Source organism: Fringilla coelebs (assembly GCF_963513975.1).
Source record: "Fringilla coelebs genome assembly, chromosome: 31".
NCBI classification, from domain to species: Eukaryota; Metazoa; Chordata; class Aves; order Passeriformes; family Fringillidae; genus Fringilla; species Fringilla coelebs.
Genome location: NC_140057.1, coordinates 1251608 through 1276471, shown reverse-complemented (window position 1 = coordinate 1276471; position 24864 = coordinate 1251608). Strand labels below are relative to the sequence as shown.

The 24864-nt window shown below is 48.4% G+C and overlaps 2 protein-coding genes across 2 annotated transcripts in view; both read right to left on the bottom strand.

Annotated features, from left to right (window-relative positions):
- The window catches only part of LOC311164356 (uncharacterized protein), a 160744-nt gene that overhangs the window by 55892 nt on the left and 79988 nt on the right, over nt 1-24864 (bottom strand). The window lies entirely within an intron of this gene.
- Nucleotides 5797-13086, bottom strand: LOC311164365 (uncharacterized protein). Its single transcript, XM_084223803.1, has 2 exons — nt 12994-13086; nt 5797-7580 (listed from the first exon to the last, which is right to left on the bottom strand). The coding sequence occupies exon 2, from the start codon at nt 7567-7569 to the stop codon at nt 6661-6663; it is 909 nt and encodes a 302-aa protein (XP_084079929.1). The 5' UTR covers nt 7570-7580; nt 12994-13086; the 3' UTR covers nt 5797-6660.

Here is a 24864-nt window from a genome sequence, read left to right as displayed (position 1 = left end):
TATCTGCCAGCTCATTTCCTTCCTCCAATTCTGAGCTCACTCTCTGCTGTGCCTTAATATGCATAATTGCTACCTTTTCAGGCAGCTGAACTGCTTCCAGCAGCCACATTATCTCTTGTGCATGTTTGATGTTCTCACCTTGTGAGGCCAGCAGTCCCCTCTCTCCAGATGGTTCCATGTGCATGCACAACTGGTCTCTGCACCATCCCAAGGAGTGTCCTCCAAGTCTGGGCATCTGGAGTAAGCAGCTTCAATGGTCTCCAGACAGTCCTGGTGTACTGTTTCCTTGATCCCACGGAGAAAAGGAGCTGGGTTCACAAGGTTAGTGACTACAGAGTCCTTTGCCCAGCATTGACCTCACACCCCAGGTAGATTACCTTCTGTTTCACTGCCTGTGCCTTTGGTTGGTTTTTTTTGATACTCTCTATCCTTGGAGCCCTGGGAAATTCAAAAGGCTTACTGTCCAGGACACACATGCTTCCCTCCTCTGAGTGTCTATCAGGAGATCATCCACGTTCTGCAATAGCCTTCCTCCTTCTGGGGCAGCTTCCCAGGACTCCAGATCTTTCCTAAGTTGTTCTCCAAACAGAGTAGGGGAATTTTGAAGCCTTGAAGGACTTGAGGCAACACAATCTACGTGAGCTGGGTTTTGCGCCTGCTTTTAGGGTTTTCTCATTTAAATGCAAAAATTTTCTGGTTGGCTTCATGGATAGGGAGGCAAAAGAAAGCATCTTTCAGATCTAAACCAGTAAACTAGGTTAGCTCAGGTGCCAATCATGTTAGTAGGGTGTATGGGTTTGCCACAAGGTGTACTGCCTGACCCTAGCTGGCTGTTGTCCTTAACTTGCACAGAAGGTGCATTCTCTGCCCTCCCTGGTATGTTAGAGGCCCATACCCCAGGAAACACTGGATCCATTATTTTCTTGTTAATTTCATCCTTATTTTCCATTTCAGCTGCACTAATTGTTAAAATTAGCTTAGTATGTCAACATATTGCTGATCCTTTACCTCCAAAATAATCTCCCCATCTCTAAATGTGATCTTTGCTTCCAGATGCTCCAACAAGTCCCTACCCAACAGAGCCCTTGGAGAGTTGGGCATATATAAAAACCTATGACTATTTTGATGGTTTGTAAAGTATGCCTTTCAGATTGGCCAGCTGCCCCCTTACCATAACATAATCATCTGTTGTAGGCATCGAGGCTTTATTTAACACTGAGTAGGTTTCCCCTGTGTCTACTAAAAACTTCATTTTCTTAGCTCCCATTTCTCTACCCCATCCCAACTCTTTGCCCTAATTCAAAGTCTTGGGGTATAAAATAGGCTGAGCACACTCAGCTTTAATTATTTCTGCTGGGTTTCTTAAATTACTTGAAACTCTCTTCTCTAATAATTCAAATACCCTTTAACTTCTTTGCTTCTTGCAACTGGCTGCTACTAAACTCCTTAGAGCTCTCTGAGGACCCTTCATTTCCTTAGAGTAGCACAAATGATAGAGTGCCTGTCTTGGTCTCCTGCACCTAAACTCTTTTTTACAAAATCTCATTCTTTTCCAGTTCTCTTCCTGCACAATCTAATTCAAGCATTGTTTCTACTGACACTCACTTTGCTGCCTTGCAAAAGGCTGTGCCTGTTACAGCAAAACTCTGGTATGCCCACAAACACAGACTCTCCCCCCACCCCATCTCAAATTCATGCGTCAGGGCTTAAGTTGCTGTGGGAGAGGAATTCCCAAAAATCCTTTAATTTGTTTTACCACAGTTAAACATAAATCACCCTACTGCAGTTTTTCTGTGTAAAATGCTCCACTTGTTGCAAACAAAATCCTTAAATCTCCACAAATACAAGCCTACAATACTGAGAATCAAATGACCACAATGCAGGGGAAGAACCACACAAACTCACTGGGAACAGGGTAATCTCCTAAAGTGCCCACTTTTCTCAACACAACCCAACATACAACACTTCAGCATCTACCCACATCAGCTTATCAGCTTCTTCTGGTCCTCACACACTCTGGACACAATCAAAATAACAGCACACAGTAAAATTCCAGGGATCAATCCAAGCTATTGAAGCAGAGGAATCCTCTGAGCTTGTCTGGACACGGTTAAAATGTGCACAATCTACACAAATCCCACATCACCACCTTTAAACACAATAATGAATAAATGTCCTCACCCACGTTCCTCCACTGGTTCCACCCCTCTGCGGGTGTTCCCTGTCCCCACAGCCTGTCCCAGCCGGTGCTCCGGGCCTCACCTGGCTGCTGCAGACACGGGTAGAACTCCCCCCGCACGCTGGGGGTGCACTCACTCACTCGCTCTCTCTCACACACCCCACACTCACACAATTACAAACACACTGACATCAATCACACCGTGCATTACCCATACAATGTCCGCACACCACGAGCACACAAAGTTGGGGTTCACTCGGCTCACCCCAGAGTCGCCAGCGGCCGCTCCATCCAACAATGAACCCGTTCCCAGCCGCGCCTCAGCCGGGAACCTCTGCCGCCGCCCGTGCTCGGGGTCGATGGCTGCCTGCAAGCACAGGGACCAGGCTGTGCACTCAGACAGCTCTGAGTCACTTATCAGCAGCCCTATCTCCCCGGGCCCTTTGATACACAGACCGTGTATCCAGACTCCAGCAGGTCCTTGTCTGTCTCTGCAGGAGGCAAGCCCAGATGGAGCTGAGCTCCTCCAGGGAAATCCCGGGATGCGCCTGAAAGTCTGTCCTCCCTTCTGCCCCTGCGAGGACAGACAATCACCTGGCTGGCTTGCCAAAATGATTAGTGGAAAGAAAAGAGAAACTCCACCACTTTGTTAAAAGTTGAAAAGCTGGTATGTTTATTACAGCACTGGACGCATTGGAAATCCTTGTTGTCCCTAAAGGACATGTGTACCCCTGAGAACTCCCCTTGCTTATACATATGCATACAGTCTCATTCACATTCATTTCACTGATTTCACATTACAAGTTGCAATTAGTTTTTATCAGTCCTTGCCCTTTGCGCAGAGAGCTCTCTGGTCCTGTCACATTTCTACTTTGTCCAACCCATCCAGGGAATGATGTGATCTGACAACATGATTTCAAAGGCTGAACAGATGCTTTATTCTACACTATATTATACTACATTACACTATTGCTATACTAAATCTATACTAAATTGCATACTAAAGAAAAACCTCTGACCTTTTACTGACCATCATGACACAGGTTTGACCTAATTGATCAGTCAGTTCAAACAAACATCACCAGTGTCCAATTAACAAATCACTCTCCATAAACGATCTCCATAACACATTCCACATGTGCCAAACAACAGGCGCAGCAAGTGAGATAAGAACTGTTTACTTCCCCTCTGAGCTTTCTCTGCCTTTCCACAGCTTCCCAGGGAAAATCCTGGGAGAGAGAATTATGTCTCTATTCAAAGAAATGTGAGTACCACAGGGATTTGTTCTCTCTGGTCTCAGTCTCCAGCTCAGTGCCTGGGGTAAGGAAAGAAAAGGAGAGGAAGGAAGGAGGAAGGAAGAAGGACAGAAAGGGAAGCAGATCCCACCAATTCATTCCTGGGAGCACGGTGTCAGCAGTGGGGTTGTCCTGCAGCCAGGGGTGATGCTGGGCTGAGACATGAGGAAGAGGAGAGGGGGAAAGGGGCAGTGACTTCCTCCTCACTTGCCTCAGTGTCCCACACCATCTTCCTTTTCCTTGCAGCCTCCTCCAGCTCCATCCAGACAAAGTTTAGGATTGACAAATCCTGGCTTGGGGGAAAAACAACGGGTGAGCACCTTGATCCTGCTTCCCAAGTCCAGCTGGAGAAGTAACCACCCTGTTCAAGGTTGGATGGGCCCAGACCCTGCTCATCTCCAGCCTCCCCCACCCCTCCAGGCTTCCAGGATCCCTCAGCTCCAGGACTGGCCCCTGCTGCTCTCCCCACTCCGATGCCAATCAGAGCCCCAACACCAATGTCCCCCCCAACTGGTACCACCTCCCCAGCTGGTACAGACAGTTTGCTACAGGAACCCTCCACAATTCTCCAAAGGGCCATCTGTGTCTCACCTCTGGAGCCCTGCAAGATCCAAACATCCCCTCCCCTGCAAAAAAACCCTCCCAGAGATCCCCCGAAGGATTTGGGGCGAGCTCCCCCTCCCCACTCACCTGTGAGATCTGGGGGGGGGTCGATGCTGCCAGGGCCAGGGGAGCTGCGGACTCAGCGGGCGGGCAGGAAAACCGCCTGGTTCTGCTGGGGCTCCTCCTCTTCCTCCTCCTGTTCTTCCTCTTCCTTTTCCCATCTTCCACCTCCACTCTCCCTCCTCTTCCTATTGCTCCTCCTCCCTGCCCACCCCAGATCCTCCTTTCACACCCACCTCTCTCCCACAGCTGCAGCGTTTGGGTGGAGGGAACCAGGGAACCTCCCATGAGCCCCCCAGGGATGGGCAGGGGGCTTGGACACCCACCCAGAGCGGATCCATTCCCCCCCAGAGCCCCAGGGAATCACGCCAGGGATCAACTGATGGGGACACAAAGGGATCCCCACGGAACCACCCTTTTTCAATCCCATCCCCACCTTTCCCTCCCCTCTCCCATCATTCCCCCAACCAAAGGACCCCTCCCAACTCCATTTAGGGGTCCCATCCCTCTCCTGCTCTGAATCCTGTTTTCCCCTGCAGTCCCACTTCTTTTTCCATCCTGCCTTCAGCTCCACCTCTTGTCCCTCTGTTTGGTTTTAGGCAATCCAGGTCTCTCCTGCTCAGTCTGAGTGGTCACATCCCCCCTTTCCCTCAATTCATGCACCTGCTGGCAGCTTTTTCCTGGGAGCAATCCCTGAGTTTTGGGACTTTTGGGGTGTAGTTTAGGAGTGTGACACCTGTCTCTGGCTTTCCCCTCCCTGTTGTGGCCTCTCAGCTGCCCCTGACACCCTGGGGGTGCTGGGGTTTCCCTCCTGGGGACAAGGACGTTCATCCCTTTCCAGGAGCCCAGTGTCTGCCTGGGGCTCCAGGTCAGGGGGTCCTTGAGCAGCTGCCCCAGAACCTCCCCCAGGGTCTCCCAGCGCAGCCGCAGCCGCTCGGCCTCAGCAAGCCCCAAGGCCTCAGCAAGCCCCAAGGCCTCAGCAAGCCCCAAGTGCCTCCCAGGAACCCTCAACCTCCTCCAACCCAGCATCCCCCACATCTTCCCCCCATGACACTGGCCATGGCCACATCCCCACTTGTCACTGCCCATGTCCCACCACGTCCTCACCCATGGCTGTCTCCCCACCACGTTTCCATCCCTGTCATGGTCCCACACATCTCCATCCATGCCTGTGTCACCCATGTCCCTATCCCTGTTCATATCCATGTGTCCCCTTGTCAGCCTCCATGTGTCCTACCATGACCACAGCCATGTCTTAGTTCAATGTCTATTTTTAACTCAATATTGGATGTTTTAAAGGGATAAAGAGAAATGAAAACAAAGTCAAGGCCAAAAGAAAAGGATTTCCTTGTCCATACCACCTGAGGATCCACTGCTTAGGTAGAAGGCAACCTTTTTTTCGTGGAGTTTCTATCCCACTGTCTCCAAAATCTTGGTCTTTTCCCCATTTTTTCACCATTTGGCTGTGGAAGACACCCTTGGGCAATAGGAAATCAAAATCATGGAATCCCTCAAGTTGCAAAAGAACTTGTCCTGGTTCAGGGCAAATTTGGGAGAGAACCCCCAAAGGGGTTCCTCTGGGAAGCAGATTGAATCAGCCCCTCCCGCAACTGGTTCAGGAAAATTAAAATACCTCCTTGGAGAAAAGTGGAAAAAACTGTTTATTACACAATAAAACCTAATCAATATTAAACTATAAAACCTCTTGCCGCTCTAAAACAGAGACAAACTCACAAAGTCCCTCCATGGGCTGTAGCTCAGCTCACTCAGTCTCTTATCAGTCCCTCCGGCGCTGGAAATGCCGCGGCCCAGGCCCGGCCCGGTGGGCCACAGGTGTGAGCTGCCGGTGCTCTGCTGGTGCTCAGGCCAGAGCAGGTTCAAACAGGTCCAAAGAAAAGGGGAAAAACCACAGCCCAGGGAACTTCTCTGACTCAGCTAGCTAAAACTAACTAAAAGAAAAGGAGAGCTCTGTCCCACTGTCTGTCCATCCGCAGACAACACAGTGCAGGAGCAGGAATGTGGAGGAGTGAGTGCAGTGTCTGAAAACAAACTGTGCACTGCTTCTCTCCCCCTTCACTCTCAGGACAAGTCTTGAAGCTGCAAAACTTATTATTCAGCATAAACCTAAAAGATTGGGGATACAAAAATCATACAGTCAACCCAGAGTATACCTCCAAGATGATCCAGTACTCCTTGATGCCACCAGAAGATAGGATTGAATGCAAAAGATTTTATGGGGTTGAAAGCTGACAAATCTGCTCTCCCCAAGGAATTCCCATTGTTGGTCTGTGTCCCAATGGATGTTCCTGCTGCTGGGTTTATCTAGCTGCCCACAGAGAACCAGGAAGATGTGGAGCCTCCAAGCCAGGTGTCTTCCCAGCACAGATCACCAGGACCACAGATCACCAGGGCTCTGCCCAGCGGGGTCACTGGGGATCATCCAATGCGGATCCTCTCATGGGGGATGGAGCTGGAACAGCACACGAAGCTCTTCCAGCACTCAGGGCACTCACAGGGCTTCCCTTAGTGGCGCCTCCGTTGGTGTTGGGTCAAGGTTGAGCTCTCTGAGAAGCTCTTCCCACACTCCCCACACTCGTAGGGCCTCTCCCCGGTGTGGATGCGCCGGTGCCTGGTGAGGTCAGAGTTTCGCTTGAAGCCTTTCCCGCAGTCGGGGCAGCGGAAGGGCCTCTCCTCTGTGTGAATCCGCTCATGTACGAGGAGATCGCAGCTCCTTTGAAACCTCTTCCCACACTCAGGACACTCGTAGGGCCTCTCCCCGGTGTGGGTGCGCTGGTGTGTTCTCAGGTCCGAGAGCCACTTATAGCTCTTCCCACATTCCAAGCAGGTGTAGGGCCGTTCCCCTGTGTGGATCACCTGGTGACAAATCAGGGCTGAGCTTTCTATGAAGCTCTTCCTACACTCCCCACACTCATAGGGCTTTTCCCCAGAGTGGATCCTCTCATGTTTCTTCAGGCCAGAGCTGTATCTGAAACACTTCCCACACTCCCCACACTCATAGGGCTTTTCCCCAGTGTGGATCCTCTGGTGCCGGATCAGGTGACTCTTGTGCCTGAAGCTCATCCCACACTCCCCACACTCAAAGGGCCGTTCCTCAGTGTGAATCACCTGGTGCTGCGTCAGGCTGGAGGTCCAGCTGAAACGCTTCCCACACTCCTCACACTCATAGGGCTGTTCCCCAGTGTGGATCCTCTGGTGCCGGATAAGTTCTGAGCTCCGACTAAAACCCTTCCCACATTCCAAGCACTTGTGGGGCTTCTCCCTGCCATGAGGCTTCTCCGCCAGCTCTGAGTTCCGGCTGGATCTCTGAACACCTTCCTGGCTCAGGGGGGCTCTTTCCTCCTCACAGCTCCCTGGGCTGGGTTTGCAGCCCCTCCTCGTGCGGGGTCTCCAGAGCTTTTTCTCTTCCTCCATCCACACAAGCCCTAGAAATGATAAATCCTGGTTTGGGGAAAAAACAAGAGGAGAGCACCTTGGACTAGGAGCTCCGCTATGCCCAAGCTGATCTCATTAAGTCATTGGCAATCTTGTATCTCTAAGAATCTCCAAATATCCAAGATTCAGCGCAAAAATCCCCCAAACTTCAAGACACAGATAAAAAAATTCCCCAGGCATCAAAATTCAGGAAAAGCCCCCTCCAAATAGAAAGATTCAGCCCCCACAACAAAACTGTAACACGAACAATTAGCCCAAGAAAGGTCAGAAATACCAAGATTCACACCTGTGAAAATCCTGGATCCCCCTCCCATCACCTGCCACATGCGAGGGGGGCAATGGTCCTGGGGCTGGGGGAAGGCAGCAAATACAGGGAGGCGTAGAACCTTGTGGTGCTTCCTCTTCCTGTTCCTCCTCCTCCTGTATCAGTACTCTTTCTCAAACTCTTCTTCCTCCTGCTATTTCACCTTCTCCTGCACAATCCCACCTTCTCCTACCACAAACAGTGTTTGACCATTTTGTTCCTCAACCCTGCTTCTCCTTCCCTTCTCCTCCTGCCCCCAGGCCCAGCACCCACTGCCGGCTCCCTCTTCCCCCCAAACCCACAGCATCCCACCGCAGGGGCAGGGATGGAGCTGGGCCAGCTCGGGCTGGGGCAGCGCTGGGCTCTCGGCTGCTCCCGCCCGCACTCGCTCCCCACTGCAGCCGCTCCCGCCAGCACAGAGCGGGGGGGCCCGGCCTTGGCGCTGCCCCACTCCCACCTCCCCAAATTCCCCTCGCGGGGGGCGCTGGGGCCGAACGGGGAGCGCAGGTGGGGAACGCTGCGAGCTGCGGCTCTGCCTGGCAACTGGTGAGTCATCAGCAGTGCGTGCTCTGATTGGCTGAGCACTGCCTGAGGGCTGGGGCTGCAGCAAGGGGGGACACCCTGCTCCAGGGGGGATGTCCCACAAACGGGGGACACGATGAAAGGAAAGAGAAGGAAAGTGTCTTTACAAACAGATGCTGTGAATCCACTCAGAAATAGGGCCAGGGACGCGTACATAAGGAAGTGACAGGAGAAGCCATCAGTTTCTGAAAATGCTTTTAGTTGATGCTGCTCATCATTATTAGTTGTTAATAACTGATGCTTTTATTATTTGATGCTGCTGTTATTAGACTGCTGCTCAGCCAAGATCCTGCTAAAATCATGAACTTCGAGAAGAACAACAGACTTAACAGAGACATGGATATTGTTTGCTAAAGAAAAGTGGGGAGCATATTAGGAAGGGCGTTTGTATTAGCTGGATTGGGCTGTCTGTACCTCTCAAGTACTTGAACCAATGTGTAAAGGACAGATATTCAATTATCTCCCTTGCAATTCATGTCTGCAATTCTTCACTCTAGTGCAATTCTCCACCTAGTGCAGGCTGGAGATAAGGGATGCACATTTAAAGCAGCAGGCTCTGGCCAGAATCCTGTCTCCTGTGAAATCTCTCCCACAGGAAGCTGGGCTGGCACTGACCCTGCCTTGGCACTTTGCTGTTCCCAACACCCACCCAGGACATCCTTAGGCTCCTGCCTAAGGAGTGCAAAGCAGTCCCACTGGTGGCCAAGTGGCCCATGCCAAGTGTCCCTGAGGCCACAAACAGCCGCCAGCACAGCTCAGCACGGGGGGACCCCTCAGCCTCGGCTCAAGGGCTCTCAAGCCCCGGAGATTTGCACTCCCCGCCGGCAGCAGCAGCAGGGGAGGCCGCCACTCAGCTGCCCTGAAGGCAACGCAGCAGCAGCCAGGGCTCCACAGCGGGCCAAGCCCCTGCGCCTGCCCACACATCCTCTGCTCAAATCCTCTGCCTGGCCACCCTCCTCGGCATCTCCAGCCCCTGGGGCCAAGCCTTGCTGCCACTGCTGCAGCTTCAGCGCTTGCTGGGCCTGCCCTGCCACAGCTGCTGGGGAACACAAGGGCACAATTCCACTCTGGGGCTCACTTACACTCACACACTGGGCTGCCTGCGACTGCACGGCTGCAAAATTCACCATCTAATATTCTTTACAATTTTTTACATTGTATTTCTCTACTCAGGCTTGGTTTGCCTTTGCCTTGGGGAAAGGAATTAGGATGTTTTTTTTCCAAGGGATGTTACACCACTCCAGGGAGATGAGTTTAACATCTCAACAGACTGGGAACAGCCCAAAAGATGCCCACAGAGATAACGACCAGCAACAAAACATCAACCAACAGCAGCAAACAGCAACCAACAGCTACCCCAGACACTGCCCCCGGCAGAGCTGGAGACACTTGGTCTGGAAAAGACTGAGAAGGAAATCCAGGAGTGTGCACCTAATCAACACCACAGGCAAAGCAATCCGGGTCCCACAGGAAACCAAATACTAACAACTACACAACTTGGAAACAATGAACATTAAACCAGTGGATTTAGATTGGTTCAGACTGTATCAAATTTAGGAAAAATCCAGTAAAACTCACATGTCTCATGGAATGATTTTCTCTCCACACCCAGGCTATTTGTGAAAGAAATTATTTCTTTGCACATCGTGGCCAAAAGAACACCCCGGCCAGAATAAGGTAAAGCCTTGATTTAATGTTGTTGGAGACTTCTTGCTCTTAACCCAGGTTTGGTGACAAGATTGCACCATTAGCACGTCTTCCCTAATATTCCTACTTTTATATTGTCAGTTTGGTTTGGGACAGGGCTGTGAGAATCAAGTTTTACTCTTAGGAGAAGTATGAAAAACGTTTATTCCTTTTGGGGGTTTTGTGCATGTCTGTGTGTGCCTGCTAGCCATGGCAAAATTTTCATCTGGGATTTCGATGTTCACCTTCAGACTGCATTCTGAAAAATTAGAAGAGCTTCAAAGGAGAAACAAAAAGCAGTGAGGGGAAAGGGTGGGAACCCCTGGGTCACTGGATGGCTGCTCTGGAAGAGAAGCTTCATTCCAGCCAGCCAGGAGAGAAGCTTTAGAAATGCAAATTAACACTGCTGAGTCAAAGTGTGGGCAATGTACCTGGGTCTCTTGCCTGGGGCAGGAATTGGGCTCATTCCCTCTGCCCCTCACCCCAAGCTCTGCCTGCTTGCACTGATGGAATTTGCACAGCTCCAGGCAGAGCCCCTGCTGAGGATATCTGACTCTGCAACAGAAATGGGTTCAGCTGCAAAGGGAAACAGCAAATGGAGAATGTTCTGAAAACACCACTTTAAAAAGTTGGGGGGAATCATCCCTCTGCCCACTGCAACACCTGCTGTCACTCTCTGTGTTATATAGGGGGTATTAGACCACTTTATTTTGGGATTTGGTGGGGGTCTTTCGTGGTTTTTGCTATTTAGGAAAATCAGTTAGGAATCCAAGAATGTTATGGTCAAATTACAGAAAAGCAATCAATTGATGCAGCCCTGGCTCCTGAGGGAGCACTAAAAATGGGCAAAAGCTGAAAGGCCACCAGGACAAATCCTACAACACCATGGACCAGCCCCTGGGAACCCTCAGGAACTCATTTCTGGAGCCAAGGAAACCATTTCTCATTCAATGGCATCGTTAGATTACAAGCTCTCCTCCAAATAATAACCAACCAGACAGCTCCAGCTCCTGACCTTCCTGCTGACCAATCCACTGGAATGAGGAACACAACATTTCACCAGGGGATGGGATCAGATCATCTGTTAGCAGGAAAAGGAGGAGTTGGTGGAAAATTAAATGACTCAAGCTGCTGCTGGCAAATAGATGACAAAGGAAAAGTGGTGAAGCAGATAACAAAGGAAATAAGAAAGCAGCTCATGTACTGATCCAAACCTGGAAAGGATGGGAATGGGACACGGTTTTGTGGCTCCCTGGCACACCATGGGTCAAACGAATGCTGTTTCTCATCTCATGTGCTGTGAAAAATCCGTATTTTATTATTGGCTTTTTGCATATATCAAAAATGAATATTATATGTCTTAGAAGCAATGCTGTATCAATTCTCTTAAGTAGTGTGTTAAATATAGTTTTAGGTTATAACAAAATGTTAAAATAGAAAACGTGCTATGTAGGGTACTGTTTTTAAAGAAAGGACTTGAAGGTAGCTAGCAGCCACAGGACACCTAAATCTTTCAGAGAAAAAGAATTCATTGCCCTCTTATCAGAAGAAATGAGCCCTCCACGGCTCTGTTAGGATTAGTAGGAAGAAGTTGAGGATGACCAGATGGAATCCTTTGTTTGAATGGAATTTATATATCATGTATGAAGTGTATGAATATGCAACAGGCTGTTGTTTTGAAGGGTTAATCCTTTGTAAACCAGTGTCTTTTTTAGGGCTTGTGCTGCCCACAAAAATGTACCTGGACATCGCTAATTCTTCGTTTTTATTGTCTCACATTGTCTTAATTCAAACTGTCTAAATTATTATTACTCTAATTGTATTACTATTTTTATAACTATTTTACTACTCTTAAAACTTTGAAATTTTAAAAACAAGTGACTGGCGGTTTTCACATGTGCTACAGCAACTCTCATCTTTTTACCATGCTCCACACCTGGAGAGTGCAGCTCATTCAGCAGGTGAGCCAGGGGATGCAGGGGGCAGCCAGGCCTCCTGATCCAGAAACGGCTCCAGAAGGACAGGGAATGCGGGCAATGAGAATGATCCAAAACAAAAAAACACTCAGGAAATGAGATTGACTCCATAGTAATTCATGTTTGTAAAGACAATGGGTGAAAAAACAAGAGGAGGGATTGCAAGGAAAAAAACGAATGAGTCTTCACAAAGAGATGCTCTGAATCTGCTTGGATATAGGGTCAGAAAATTGCACAGATTTAAAAGAGTTACTAATTGACACGGATTGCTGCTCAGCCAAGGTCCGGCTAAATTCCTGAACTTTAAGAGGAAGAACCAAGATTTAATGCAGCTATGAATTTAGGGTGTTATACTAAAGGGGGTGCACAGTAAAGGGCACATACAGCAGGCAGATCGGGGAGTCTTGGACCTCTCGAGTACCTCGGCCAGTGCGGTGAGGGGAGGGGGAGAAGCGGCCGGGAAATGAGGATAAAAAGCGAGGCCAAGATTTAAAGAGCGTCTGGGAAATGCCCCACGGCCTCTCCCTCTGCTCAGCAATAAAGTCACTTGCACAGGACTCCTCGGGCTGCCCCGGGCACAGAAACCTCCGGCGACGGGAATTTCCCCGCACAGCCCCGGCACGGGGCAGCCCCCTCTGTCCCAGCCACACGAACCGGGCCGAGCCAGCGCTGCTCCGCCAGCGGCTCCTGCCGAGCCAGCGCCGGCAAGGAGACCGCGGGCAGCCGCTCCCGCAGCGCCCTCAGCCCAGGGCCCACACGGCCCGGACACGGCACAACCCACCCGCCGGAGCCCCCTGCCGCCCCCGAGGCCCGCAGCGAGCCCCGAGCCCCCGCACAACCCAGCGCGGCTCCCACCTGCGCCGCGGCCGCCTCCGAGCTCCGCCGCCGCCTCCCCGCGCTCCGCCCGCTGCCGCCGCTCCCGGGCCCGCACACGCGCTCCGCCAATGGCGCCGCTGCGCAGCCACGGCCGCCCTCAGCCCGGCCCCGGGGCCCTGCTCGGCCCCGCTCCCGCCAATCAGCGTGCCACAACCGCGACTGACGGCACCAACGCCCAATCGCAGCCGGGCCCGGGCTCTGCACGCGCCACGGCCCCGCCCCGCGCTCTCAGGGCCCCCCGGGCTGCGTGAGGGCAAAGGCGGAGCTGAGGAACAGCCCTGGGCCGGGCCCGGGCCCGAGGGGGATTGGGCTGCAAACACAAACAAACTTCTCCGCAGCTCCCGCCACGGCTTTCCTGGCACTGCCGCTTCGCTGCCTCCGGCTCAGCGGGAAGCCCTGGAGCCTCACTTCTCCTACCCCTAATTGGGACCATCAGTGCATAGCTTTGATTTCGCCCAAAAGGTGAAAACTGTCAAAACCTCTGTGGATGAGTGGGGGAGGGGAGAGATTTCTGACAGAAAACTCCAAAATCGCAGAGCAGGATAATGAGAATTCAATGCAGAGCCTTCCATCCAGCTTTCCCCCCGCCTCCCTCCTTCCCGCCGCGCCTCCTCCCCCGGCAGTGCCGCAGACAGGGAATGGGGCCGGGCTCCGTTCATCCCCCGGGGCTTCTCCCTCTGCCCGCGGACAGGAGTCGTTCCCCTGCCGCACCCTGGGCTCTCTCCCACCGGAGACTTCTCCAGGAGCTTCTCCAGCCTGAGTCCACCCCACGGGGCACAGCCCCCCTCCAGCTGCTGCAGCGTGGGTCGCTGTGCCCCGGGGTCAGTCCTTCCAGGACAGGCTGCTCCGGCGGGGCCCCTCTGGCCGCGGGGTCACAGCCTCCTCTCAGGCATCCCCGGGCTCCAGCGCGGCTGCTCCAGGGGCTGCAGGGCCATCTCTGCATCCCCATGGATCTGCAGGGGCATCTCTGCATCCCCAGGGATCTGCAGGGGCATCTCTGCATCCCCATGGATCTGCAGGGGCATCTCTGCATCCCCATGGATCTCCAGGAAGATCTCTGCAGCCCCGTGGATCTCCAGGGAGATCTCTGCAGCCCCATGGATCTCCAGGGGAAACTCTGCATCCCCATGGATCTGCAGGGGGATCTCTGCAGCCCCATGGATCTCTGCATTCAGCCTTGCTGTCTCTGGAGGCACCGGGAATAGGCTGAGCTCTGCCTGAAGCTCTTCTCACATTCCCCACACCCTTCCCAGCACAGGGAGGGTTTTACCTCCTCACAGCTCCCCAGGCTGGGTTTGCAGCCCCTCCTTGTGTGGAATCTCTGGGGCTTTTCCTCCGTGTTGGATTCCTGCACCATGGAGCTGTTCCAAATGGCCTCTTCCACGAGGTTCTGTGGCAGGGATTTGTTCTCCCTGGTCTCTGTCCACAGCTCAGTGCCTGGGGGAGGAAGGACACGGAGAGGAAGAAACAGGGAGAAGGGAAAAGGAAAAAGCAGGAGGAAAGGGAGGAACAAGACGGAACAAGGGAGGAAGGAGCTGGGAAAGGAACGTGGATGGATGAAGGACAGAATGAGGAGAGGAAGGAGGGCAGAGAAGGAGAAGATGGGATTTGCCTCCGTGCCAGAGGGAAGGGGAAGGAGATGCCCCCAGTCCATCCCTGGCAGGATGGCGTTGGTAGTGAGGCTGTCCTGCAGCGATGCTGGGCTGGGAGATGGAGCAGCAGAGAGGGGAAAGGGGCAGTGACTTCCTCCTCAGCTGCCTGGCTGTCCCAGTCTGGAGCGTCCTGGCGCTGCCGAGGCCCTCGGAGCGTCCGGCACTCAGGAGCCCGAAGCTCACGGCTGCTTTATAAAGCTGACACAGCAGGCAGGATGGGTCTGTGCATGATCTCCAGCAAACTGGGTTTATTGCCACAGGAACAGGGGACACAGCTGAACAGGGTCCAGGGACAAAGCCAGGGGGCAAGCTGAGGGCACAGGGGGTTTTTATATGGGGCAGTGAGGGTGGAACTGAGGGTCAGGGTCCAATGGATATGGGGAAAATGGGGCAAAGGAGGGGTTAAGGGTCGGGTCAGCTAATGGGGAAACAGGGGCAGAGGAATGCAGTAAACTAGGGCCAGTGGAGGGACAGAGGGAGGAGAACATTCTGGGGACTAGCCAGAGATGGGTAACAGGGCTTGAACTAGGGTAATTATGCCCACGGGCCAATGGGGTAACATAACTTTGCATAAATCAGCATGTGCCTGCAAAGATCTATGGGAGAAGCAAGCTTCTCACCATAACCTTGAAATCTATTCTTCTTTTTTGGGACCAGTTCTCCACAGCAGGGAGATTGAGACTCCCAGGGGCCTCCACACCAGTGCATCTTGCTTTTCATTACAGCCTACTCCACCTCCTCCATCCAGACAAAGTTTAGGATTGACAAATCCTGGCTTGGGGGAAGAACAAGGTGTGAGCATCTTGGGTTGTGTGAAAAATGAGACTCATTGTTTAGAAGTTTTAAAATTTAAAAAGGAATATTAAGGGACAAATCCGTAACAGCGCTGGGTGCTTGGTGATGGCCAGAGGCACACCGGTTAACCACAGCAACTCTTCTTAGCTACTTTTTCTAGTGCATTGGTCAAATATAAATTCAGAAAGTTTATACTTATTGAAACATTTTTTGAACTCATTTCTGTGATCCAGTTTTTTTTTAGGTTGGTTCAACCCCTGTCCCACCCTTTTACAGTTCAAGCAGTCCAATCATAAAGCCTTAACTGTCTGTCAGGAGGATCTCTCTTACGTGAGTCAGTGGTGTATCTCCAACTTTGTCCTAAACCATTTGATGAAAGTGAACTTTATGTGTACTTTTAAGATTGTAATGTGGTAGCTGCAGCTTAGATTACCTGATGTGAGAAATTGCTAATGTAGTTGTATGATTGAAGACTTTGCTTTAAAGGAAATGCTGGGTTGGTTTTTTTTCTCTAGTCACTTTATGCTTAGACTTGCATCATGGAACATACCATACAATATACCGTATGTGCATTTCAGTCTATGCTACTGCTCCATTCATAAGTTTCTAAAATTGGATGTTGCGCTTTTTCAGCCTTTGCAGCTCATGACTTAAAATACTCAAAAGGTAAACTGATTTCCTTAAGTTTCCTCAGTAGTATGTACATACAATGTCTGCAAATCTTGGCTGGTGATGAAACCCTTCTTTCAATTCTTGTTTTAAATTGCCTGAAGGATTCATAAGTGAATATCAGAAGACAAGGGAACATTATGGTGCTGTGAAACAAGCAGGATTGCATCACATCAACTTGACCTTCAAAACCTGTAACAGATTTGTTGAATTAATATTTGCTTGCTCAATCTGATTGCATGTAATTCATTCTATTCAAAACAACTGAAGTGGATGTCAGTGATATCTTAAATTAACTCATGTCAGTGATTTGTTTTTGCATTTATCTTCTTATATATTTTTCAGGTGTTTTTTGATTTAATGAGAGAAATTAGAGCCAGAAAAATGGAAGACAGCAAAGAAAAGAATGGGAAGAAGAAAAGAAAAAGCCTAGCTAAGAGGATCAGAGAAAGATGTTGCATTTTATAATCAAAAGCTTGGATTCCTCTCCTACCCTGACCATACTAATAAAAACCATAATTTATAAGCATGCCATTGAAGGCTGAAGTGACTGAAATTACCCTAACATGTTGGAAAATGTAATGTACCACTAAAAGCATGATTTGGAGCGGCACTGAAAGTCAAATTCACTGAAAACAAATTATGTGGCTTCAAGAGAAGCAAAGTTCAGTCCATTTCATAATTTCCTACCTTCTCACATTTCTTCTGAATGTAGTGTTTCATAGGTAGTCTTTTCTTTAATAGTGAACAAGAGGGGCAAAGTATTACTTTGTGGGTTCTTGTAAAGCATACTTTTTTATCACTTGTCAATTCATCTTGTCTTTTGTTGCCTTGAAAATTGTGAACATGATACCTAACAAAGCAGTATGCAGCTGTTTTGCCATGGAGTTATGCAAATTAAAAAAGAATAATGGATATGTGAACAGCTATGTTGAGGAAAACTATATGTGGTTCTGCATTACCTGATTAACATAGAAGAGTGATGTAATCTTTTACATTGAAACATTTGAATATGCCTTAATTTTAAAACCCAAACATAGCAGGTTGCTTAATCAAGGGTGTATTTTCAGCTCTGTTGCATGGAGACTGTCCCTGTGCATCAGTGCAAGACTGCCCTCTCTGTGGAGTGCAGTTACTTGGATGATTTCACTCACTAGCTGTCTGCTAGCAGTGTTTGTTCTTTAAATGTGTGCCATACTCTGGTAATGTGAATAATACAGAGCATATTCTGTCATCTGTAACTTGGTAGACAATATGGTATCTTAAAACTAAAAGGTCAGAATACACATAAGACTGAAGTCATAAGCCTATGGCACATAAAAGCCTGGAATTGTTTAAAATTTAACATGCTGGTACCTTGAAACTTCCCTTTTGCACATAGATTTTTGTCTAGATGTTCCTTGGGTTTTAACTCCCTGGAATTTGGTGGAGTGGGGCTGATCTAGTAGCGCTTATATGTTTTGAGTTAAGATGTTGTCTGGGAAATTCTGGTTAATTTCTTTTATGTTCCTAATACTTAGCTATTGGAACATGGTGTGTTATGCTGAAGCTCTTTGCAGGTTTTGTACTGTTTAGTCTATGTTGATTTTCAAATGGGGAACAGTGTAGCTACTTTTTCTAGTTAAAGTTGATATCAAACAATCAAATGTGCTTTGCAATACAGAAACCTTTAACATGCACATCCAAAATCCCCAAACAAAACATACTGCCTCAGTTGCTTCAGAACAAGAAGAATACTAGCACATGGTCAGTGTGCTACATCTTAACTAAAAATATACCAGAATGTTTGAGGGTTTTGGACTCCTCTGGGGTGAGACAGGCTAGATCAATTCCACAAACTGTTAGACTTTTTATACATGTATAAGCCTATAACTGACAGTTAAAATGTGCTCAAGAAAACTCGGTAACAAATATTTAACTTTCATGCTAACAGATGTTTTAGGGACTCAAGTCTTAGGAGTTACATTTGTCATGTTCAATATTTATCAGTAGGAATTTTGTATGTACATTTAGTAGACTGCCAAGTGCAGAATAAAAGTTACTCATGTAACTGGCAAATATACGCCAGCCTTCATCTTACTGTGTACTCATTTGGGTCTATTTAGCCAGGGAGTCTAACCACTAACATTGTGACTTTGCTTTGGAACCTGTATACTGGGAACTGAGGTGTTATGAAGCCACTGGACACACAAAACTTGTCTTGGCTGATGCCTTATCCTGTCCTTTTATTTGCTATTTGAGCCATTGAAAGATGAATAAACTTCCATTTTTCTAAAATACTTGTGCAGTGTTAATTGATAACTCATGATCAATTACTCATAAACTACAGCCAATGCCAATTGTCAAGCAGTTAAACCTAAGTACTCTAAAAGACTGGTTCATGTGCAGGAAGAAAATTGTACATTAAACCAAATTAGTCTGGTAAAAAGCCACTTTTTAAAAGCTATGTATATGCTGCCTTCTGTCCATAGGTAATTTGCTTAGATGTTACAAGACTACTTGAAAACGGGCAACAAACTGAGGAAAGCTTGTTCCAAAATTACTTTTCTATAAGAATGGAAAGTGAAATTTAAAAAAATAACAAACAACAACAGCAACAACTAAAAACCCCGAACAAACAAAACCCTAAATCAAAAAAGGACAACCTACATAACTTTTAATAAAATAAAAATTCATTCTAATTAATTTTCTTTTGGCGCACTCAAGGAGAACCGAAGGTGTGCTTCCTCAACCTGCAGGGAATATAGCTTGCATCATGTATTACAGGATTTGGGTATATCTTGAGAGAGTCATCCAAAGTGAGTGTTACATTTGCATCATAGAGGAGTGTTTTGTTTAGCCTACTTGAGTGTCTGAAATTCCTAAGTCTAGCTGCTCAGAGTGCTTCTGTGCCTGAGGGCACTTTTTATCCCCTATTTCTTCAAGAAGCCGAAGACACTCTTCTCTGGCAAGATCAAAGTTTTCCATGGTAGTTCCCTCCAAGTTAGCCTAATGCTGGCAGTAGTGCTGCTCACTTTTGTGAAATGCAGTGTACGGTAAATCTGCAGAACAGGGAAAGATGCCTTAATTTGTAAAAAGCTATAAAGTTGAGTCTTCTGTTATGTATGAAACCAATGCTGAATTTTTATGCTAACTTTATTTTATTCTGTAGTTTTTCATAGCTTTAGAAACTCAATTGACTTTTAAAAAGGTTGACTAAGAAATCTGTGGTGTATTTGGTAATTTCTGTAGCCTCCCACTGAATATACAGTAGGTTAACAATAGCGGTGTCTAGCAGTTTTCTTTGACTATTTCACAATAGCGCCAGGGTGTGTGCAGGAAGTCCCTTCCCATTCTTAGAGACCTTGTTAACATTACAGTAGCAAGCAGAATGACCCTTCTGGCAATTCCAATGGCAACCATCATGCAAGAACCAAATCTTTTATCTATTTATATGTGAAATGGGCTTGCTGAAAATCCTGGTCTCCATTTGGGGACATCAAAGTTTTCAGTGCCTCTATGAAACTACAGAATCAGAATGTTCTGAGTTGGAAAAGGACTCACAAGGATCATCGACTCCCAACTCCTGGCCCTGCACAGGACATCCCAAGTCACATCATGTGCATGAGAGCATTGTCCAAGCATCTTGAACTCTGCTGGGCTTGGTGCTGTTACCACTTCCCTGGGGAGGCTGTTCCATGCCCAACCACTCTCTCCATGAAGAGGCTTTTTCTAATATCCAAGCTACACCTCCCCAACACAACTTCATGCCATTTCCTCGGGTCCACTCCCTGATCCTGAAAGAAGAAACAGTACCTCCCCTCTGCTTTCCCTTGTGGGGATGGTGAAGAGTGCAATGAGGTCTTCCTCCAGAGGGGAGGTGTCCTCTACTTGATTATAGTTCAATGCAAAATGTGGAGCAGCAGAGCAGTGGCTGGTATCACATGAGTGCATAGAATATATTTAGTTGTGCCAGAACTGGATGAGCCTATGACAACTGAGAATTGAAGAGGAAAAACTAATAGCACACCTTAATTTCTAAACTTTCTCAGTGTTAGACATGTTGGCTCTTACATCCATGTTGATGGACAGTTAGTCATGTGCGTAAAATATTTCTTTCCAAATTCACTCCTACCAATTTTTGGCTGTAATTATTTTAAATAAATGGGTATGTTTTAAAGAACTGAATTATGAGAGAAACTTCTTGCATATTTTTGTGGTAACTTCAGCTTGTTACTAAAATTGAGTCGTAGGAAATGTGCCAGCGTTGCTATTACTGAAGCACACGTTAATCTTTGATCTAAAATACATGGAGTAGACTGGGATATCTTGGTTAAAGCTTCATTGTCAAAAAAATGCTGAAATGCATACCACTTGAAATCTGCCTAGGACTGGACATATGCCAAGGCTCTTCCCATTTTCAAGAGACCCTGAGTAGATCTAACCATCTGTTTAACTGGTACAGTCCCTTTTGGATAGAACTTGGTTTGTGTGTGCTCTAAGGTATTTTCTTTTTTTCAGCTTGTCCTGGGCAACCCAAAAAATGTATATTGTATTCCATTTTTCCTCACCATTAATCCATGCAGTTTGTGTTAATGTCCCTTTAAGACCTGAGGGCCAGAAGTGGACCCGGAATGTTTTAACATGGAGGGGTAGGTTCTGTTGGGGGTGGGAAGTTCAAGGGATCCCTTTAAGAGACTGGGAACAGGCACACAGAGTCCTCTCTCTTATTTCTTGCTCAGATGCCAGGGAAGTTGCCTGGCATAGGTCTCCAAGAAACTGCATTTTTTCAATCCAAAACTGTTTCAGAGGGAATTTCACGATACATAGCTGCAGTGCTGAGCTGGAGCCATCGGACCAGGGCTGTGCATTTCGGTACCCTGTGAGTTGGTTTTCTTTCTCCACAAAGCAGCAGCACTCGAAACTGCAGTGACCAAACCAACTGGGTCTGGCCAGCCAAAAAGAAGCAGAGGAGCTGCCACTGCAGGTGTCAGCTGCCTGAGGCAGTGCCAGTCACAGGGAACTGACACCACAGGGGGAGGGCTGAGCCAAGAGGGGCTTCTCTGCCACCTTGTCTTCGTCCCCTGGGCCATGTGGTCTTCTTTGGAGGCCGCCATACTGGGATGGGGCTTCTCCACTACTTTTTTTTCATTGTTCCTGGGGAGCCCACAGGATTCAGTACTTTTGTACCTTGTGATTATTACTGTTATCTAAGTTGTGGCTATTTTGCTTTTTAGTAAACTGTTGTTTTTTTTTAACTTACACCTTCTCCCATTCATCTCTCCTTATTGGTGAAAGGTGAGCAGTTAAAAGTAAAGGGGAGTAGCTCATTTCTCAGGCTCCACCCCATAGTTTACCTTCAACTAAAACATGCTGTGCAGAATGTTGATTTAAAAAAATGCATCGATTCACTTAATTAACTTGGTAGCAATTACATTTTTTTCTAATTCACTTCTACTTGATTTGGCCATATTTTTTGCAGAAGAGCAAGGAGAGAAGGAATCTGATTTCTGCACGACCTGAGAGCATGTGGCCATCATCCATGAGCAGCCGTGAAGCACAGGGTGGGCAAAAGGAGAAATCAGGAAGGGTATAGAACTCAGATGAAAGCTCAGTGGGCCTTTGCAACGCTTTAGGAGGTAAAACAAGGATCAGGAGCTAAAACTGTGCACACCAGGGGTAGGCACAAAGTACTGGCATTCTCCTGGTGCCAAAAGCAAGGTGGGAAAACAGCCAGTGAGACCCATGAGGCTGACAGTGCCAAACTGCAAACTGGATGCGTGCCTTCTTTTTGTTTCCCCTTCCTGGCAGCATCAATACTGATTTTCAAGTATTTTCTTGTCATCTGAGCAACAGTTGAGATAGCAGCTGCAGCAGTGTTGGACCTACGTTTGCTCTACCCCTCTGCTGTTCTCTTAACAGACCTCACTCTCATTCCTCTCAGAAAGGGAGTAGGCAGTAAATGGTTACAGTGTGTGAGCCACTGATCTGGTTAATGTTGCTTCCTGTGCTTGTGCTGTGAGCATGGAGTAAAAAGAGGTTGAAGGCAGGTAGGAGGAAGCTTTGTCCACAGACCCACTGCAGCCATGACCACAGCTGTGACAGCACCCTTGCACTCTTCTTCCCTGGAAAGTCTGAGGGAGGATCTGGGACCCTGAAGTAGTGTGGTGTTTCTGTCCTTCTTATGGGTTGTGCGTTTTCACCCTTCAGTTCTTTATTGATGCTGTGACAGCTTACTGTTTGTCAGCATCCTAGGCACAAAGGAGAAGATCTGATAAGATTGAGCTTGTGCTTCATGGATGTCCTAGCTAAGAGTGGAGGCATGGTGATAATCAGCAGTTTCAATGCTATATTTTAGACACTGGACAAGGTCCTGAAAGTAATGAGCTGAGGTTCACCTTCAACTGAGCTCAGCATGCTTGGTATGCTTCTGTTAGAGTTCTTTTTCTGTCTTGCTTCTGTGAAGGAAAACTTATTAGATAGGGTTGTGGTTTTTTCAGTACAACAAAGCAGACCTGTTAGCTAAAATGCTGCCAGACTGATGTGTTAAATATTAGTCATCTCTAAAACATGTGTCTAAAACAGTAATCCTTCTGTTTTATTTGATAACTGCCAAAATGCCTACTGAAATAGATGGGGAAAGCGTCAAAAGAGGGGTTAAAAATAATGTACTGTGTCTACAGATAGCACTTTGCTATGGGTGGTTGTAAATCTTGTGAGTGTCAGAGCTGGCTTGAGGAGACAGGTGCTAGAATAGTGTGTAGTGCATCAGACTGACGGCTTGATCTTTTAGTGTTGGTAATGTCAGAGGTGTGGGGGTTTGTTGTCCTCTAGAAACCCAGCAAAACTGGATAAAGCCATCAAAATTTTAAAAAACACTTTTTGCAAATTTGTGCAGATGGTTGCATTATCTTGAGATGATCCACAGTTCTCGCCCCCCCTCAGAAGGTACATGCCTTCTTCCCACAAAGTGACAGAGCCAGTGCCTAGATTGGGAGATGGTTATGGGTATTTAGTACCTTCTGCCAGTCCAGAGCTGGGAAGAAATGTCATCAGGGGAAATTTCTCCATGTGTACTGGTCTCCAATTTCTTGACATGGTGGCCTTCCAAAAGTTTCACAAAGAGGACTCGTATTGAGAAAATAAACACAGAGAAAAGACCCTTTTGTTTCAGTAGACATCAAATGTGGGAGCCCAGGAGTCACAGAGGCTCAGCCAGGGACCTACAATGGTAAAGCCAAAAAGCGCAGTAAACCCACAAAGGCAGGAATAGGCATGAGTTGGTTCCCCTTTCTGGGAAATGCAGTCTACAAGGAATTGTTTATGGCCCAGAAGAGAGAGCTAGTGCTGGCATTAGTGATGGGCTCCCTCTGATGCCTCATCCCCAAGGGGAATAATGCCCTTAGAGACCCATAGAGGACTGCCTGGTGCCAAGTGGCAGAACTTGCTGGGGGGGCCCTGGGGAGCTGCCACAGAGTTCTTTCTAAACCCTGCACAGCACCATTCCTGGCCACTCCTTGCTATTGAGCTAGACTGATTTAGAACAGTGTTGAGAGTTGGGAAAGATGGGCAGGGTAGACTGGTATGGCCACTTTTGGGGCCCATCTAGGAAGTCTGCTTCTTCCCCCAAGATGTGGGCCACAAAGGCCACTTTGTGGAGCATGAGCAGCAGTACCTGACCAAAATGGCACAAAGAAGCCCTGACAACAGGCCATTGCTCAGTGCTGCAGAAGGTGGTAAAAAAACACCTGAGGACACTTGATAATCCACCATGGGAAAAAAAAAAAAAAAAAAAAAAAAGTCATTTTCTCCCAAGCTGCAGGGCACGAGAGCAGCAGGCAGCAACCCAGCCAAAAGAGACTAAAGAAGCCCTAAGCAGTGGTCATGCTCAGTGCAGCAGAGGAAGGTAAAATAACCTCAGGTACTATTATCAATCTGTCCCAGAAGAAAATTCCTTCCTTATCTCAGTGCTGGTGACCAGCTATTCCCTGAGCGCTTGAGTGAGACCTTCCATCTCCTTGTCACGTAGGGTGCTAAACCACTCAGGAGATGTCCAAGACATCTTCTGACTCAACATCTCAGGGGCTTGTGAGAGTAGCCACATGGCCCCAGCCTACTGGATCTTGGAGACAATGCTCCTTTCTGCGTCTGGCAGGACACCAGTGGGTGCTCCAAAGCACTGGAATCCCTTGTGACACCTCTGCACCCTATATGTTACAGCTGCTGCCCCATCTCTGCAGGGCATGTCTACAGAAAGCTTGGCAGTGGTCTTCCTGAAGGGATCCTCTTGGTCTTGCCAGTGCTCTCTGGCAGATAAGGGCTTGAGACCCTTGGGCATCTCCTCATATTCTAGATATTTGCACTGCCAGCAGCCCCATTCAGCTGCTTTCCCCTTCCCTTCCCTTCCCTTCCCTTCCCTTCCCTTCCCTTCCCTTCCCTTCCCTTCCCTTCCCTTCCCTTCCCTTCCAGAACCTTCCAGAACCTTCCTGATCCTTCCAGAACCTTCTGGAACTGTCCCTTCTGGAACCTTCCCTTCCCCTTCCGGAACCTTCCCTTCCCTTCCGGAACCTTCTGGAACCTTCCCTTCTGGAACCTTCCCTTCTGGAACCTTCCCTTCCCCTTCTGGAATCTTCCCTTCCCTTCTGGAACCTTCCCTTCCCATCCGCCTTGTCTGACGTCGAGAAAGCAGAGCAGAAAGTGACGGTGGACAGGGAGGAGAGCTGGGTGCAGGCTGAGGCCGTGGTTCTTCTGATAA

Bases quoted from the DNA above. Each gene is read 5' to 3' on its own strand.
- LOC311164365 (XM_084223803.1), bottom strand. From the start codon at position 7,569: ATGGAGGAAGAGAAAAAGCTCTGGAGACCCCGCACGAGGAGGGGCTGC.